We start from the raw sequence: 1,124 nt of genomic DNA on the forward strand, positions 1-1,124 counted from the left end.
TGAGGGGAAAGACTGGGCCCCCCTGATAACATACACATCTCATTTGTATGGCCAATGTCCACAATAAAATTCAACACAAGCAGCTGCCAATCCAGAAGTAGAATTCTGGGTATGAACTCTATATGCACATTATTAACAGATAGCTATATAATTGACTTTTAATTGCCTTAATATTTTCTAGCCATGATCTTAATACGCATTTTTACTTTTCTTGGATTTGTGGGGTTTACTTTAGTTAATGCTGGAGAGCCCAGATGACATCTTTTGCTTCAAGTTCTGTCCGAGTGACCCTAATATCATTGCTGGAGGCTGTATCAATGGGCAGGTACTTAAGAAACTTTTTTAAAGCTATTTATTAATGTATACAACATTCTGTAATAAGCTTTCATTTGGTAGTTACTTGAACTTAAGGATTTACTTTAGCCAAAGGAAGGCATGCCAATTGTGTGCCCGTCACTCTGCCAGGAACTAGGAGGGTATAAAGATGTATTAGACATGGCATCAGCACTGGAGNGAGTGACCCTAATATCATTGCTGGAGGCTGTATCAATGGGCAGGTACTTAAGAAACTTTTTAAAAGCTATTTATTAATGTATGCAACATTCTGTAATAAGCTTTCATTTGGTAGTTACTTGAACTTAAGGATTTACTTTAGCCAAAGGAAGGCATGCCGATTGTGTGCCTGTCACTCTGCCAGGAACTAGGAGGGTATAAAGATGTATTAGACATGGCATCAGCACTGGAGGTGTTTACAGGGTGAAGAGAGGTGTATGTTAATTGAAACAAAACTTGGTCAAATCTATTTGTGTTGCTGGGATAGAACCGCATACTTTATAAGATTCCATGAAAGAACAAAAGCTACAAACATTACTACCTCTCAGAAAAGAAGCCTCTTCTGAAATTTCCCTGGGGGTAGGAGTTAGGGGATGATCCAGAATTTAAATAGAAATTCACTGGAAAACATCCATATATCATTGAATTTATGTATATATAATTTAACACCATGTTTTCTTTTTTTCTTCTTTTTTTTTTATGTTGACTAATTTATATACAATTTAGATTCTGTCCTCCAATATCCTGTTTATTTTATGATCATAGTTTAAATTCATTGTGATCCAGTGGAT

The 1,124-nt window shown here is 36.1% G+C and overlaps 1 protein-coding gene across 1 annotated transcript in view; it reads left to right on the forward strand.

Annotated features, from left to right (window-relative positions):
- Positions 1-1,124, forward strand: part of LOC103583174 (WD repeat-containing protein 63-like) — a gene marked incomplete at both ends in the record, with an annotated part of 9,266 nt that overhangs the window by 2,038 nt on the left and 6,104 nt on the right. Inside the window, one exon of the mRNA XM_008564565.1 lies at positions 236-325. Coding sequence (XP_008562787.1) covers positions 236-325 — 90 coding nt within the window. The remainder of the gene's footprint in view (positions 1-235; positions 326-1,124) is intronic.

This window comes from Galeopterus variegatus, unplaced genomic scaffold (assembly GCF_000696425.1).
Source record: "Galeopterus variegatus unplaced genomic scaffold, G_variegatus-3.0.2 Scaffold20248, whole genome shotgun sequence".
Lineage (NCBI taxonomy): Eukaryota > Metazoa > Chordata > Mammalia > Dermoptera > Cynocephalidae > Galeopterus > Galeopterus variegatus.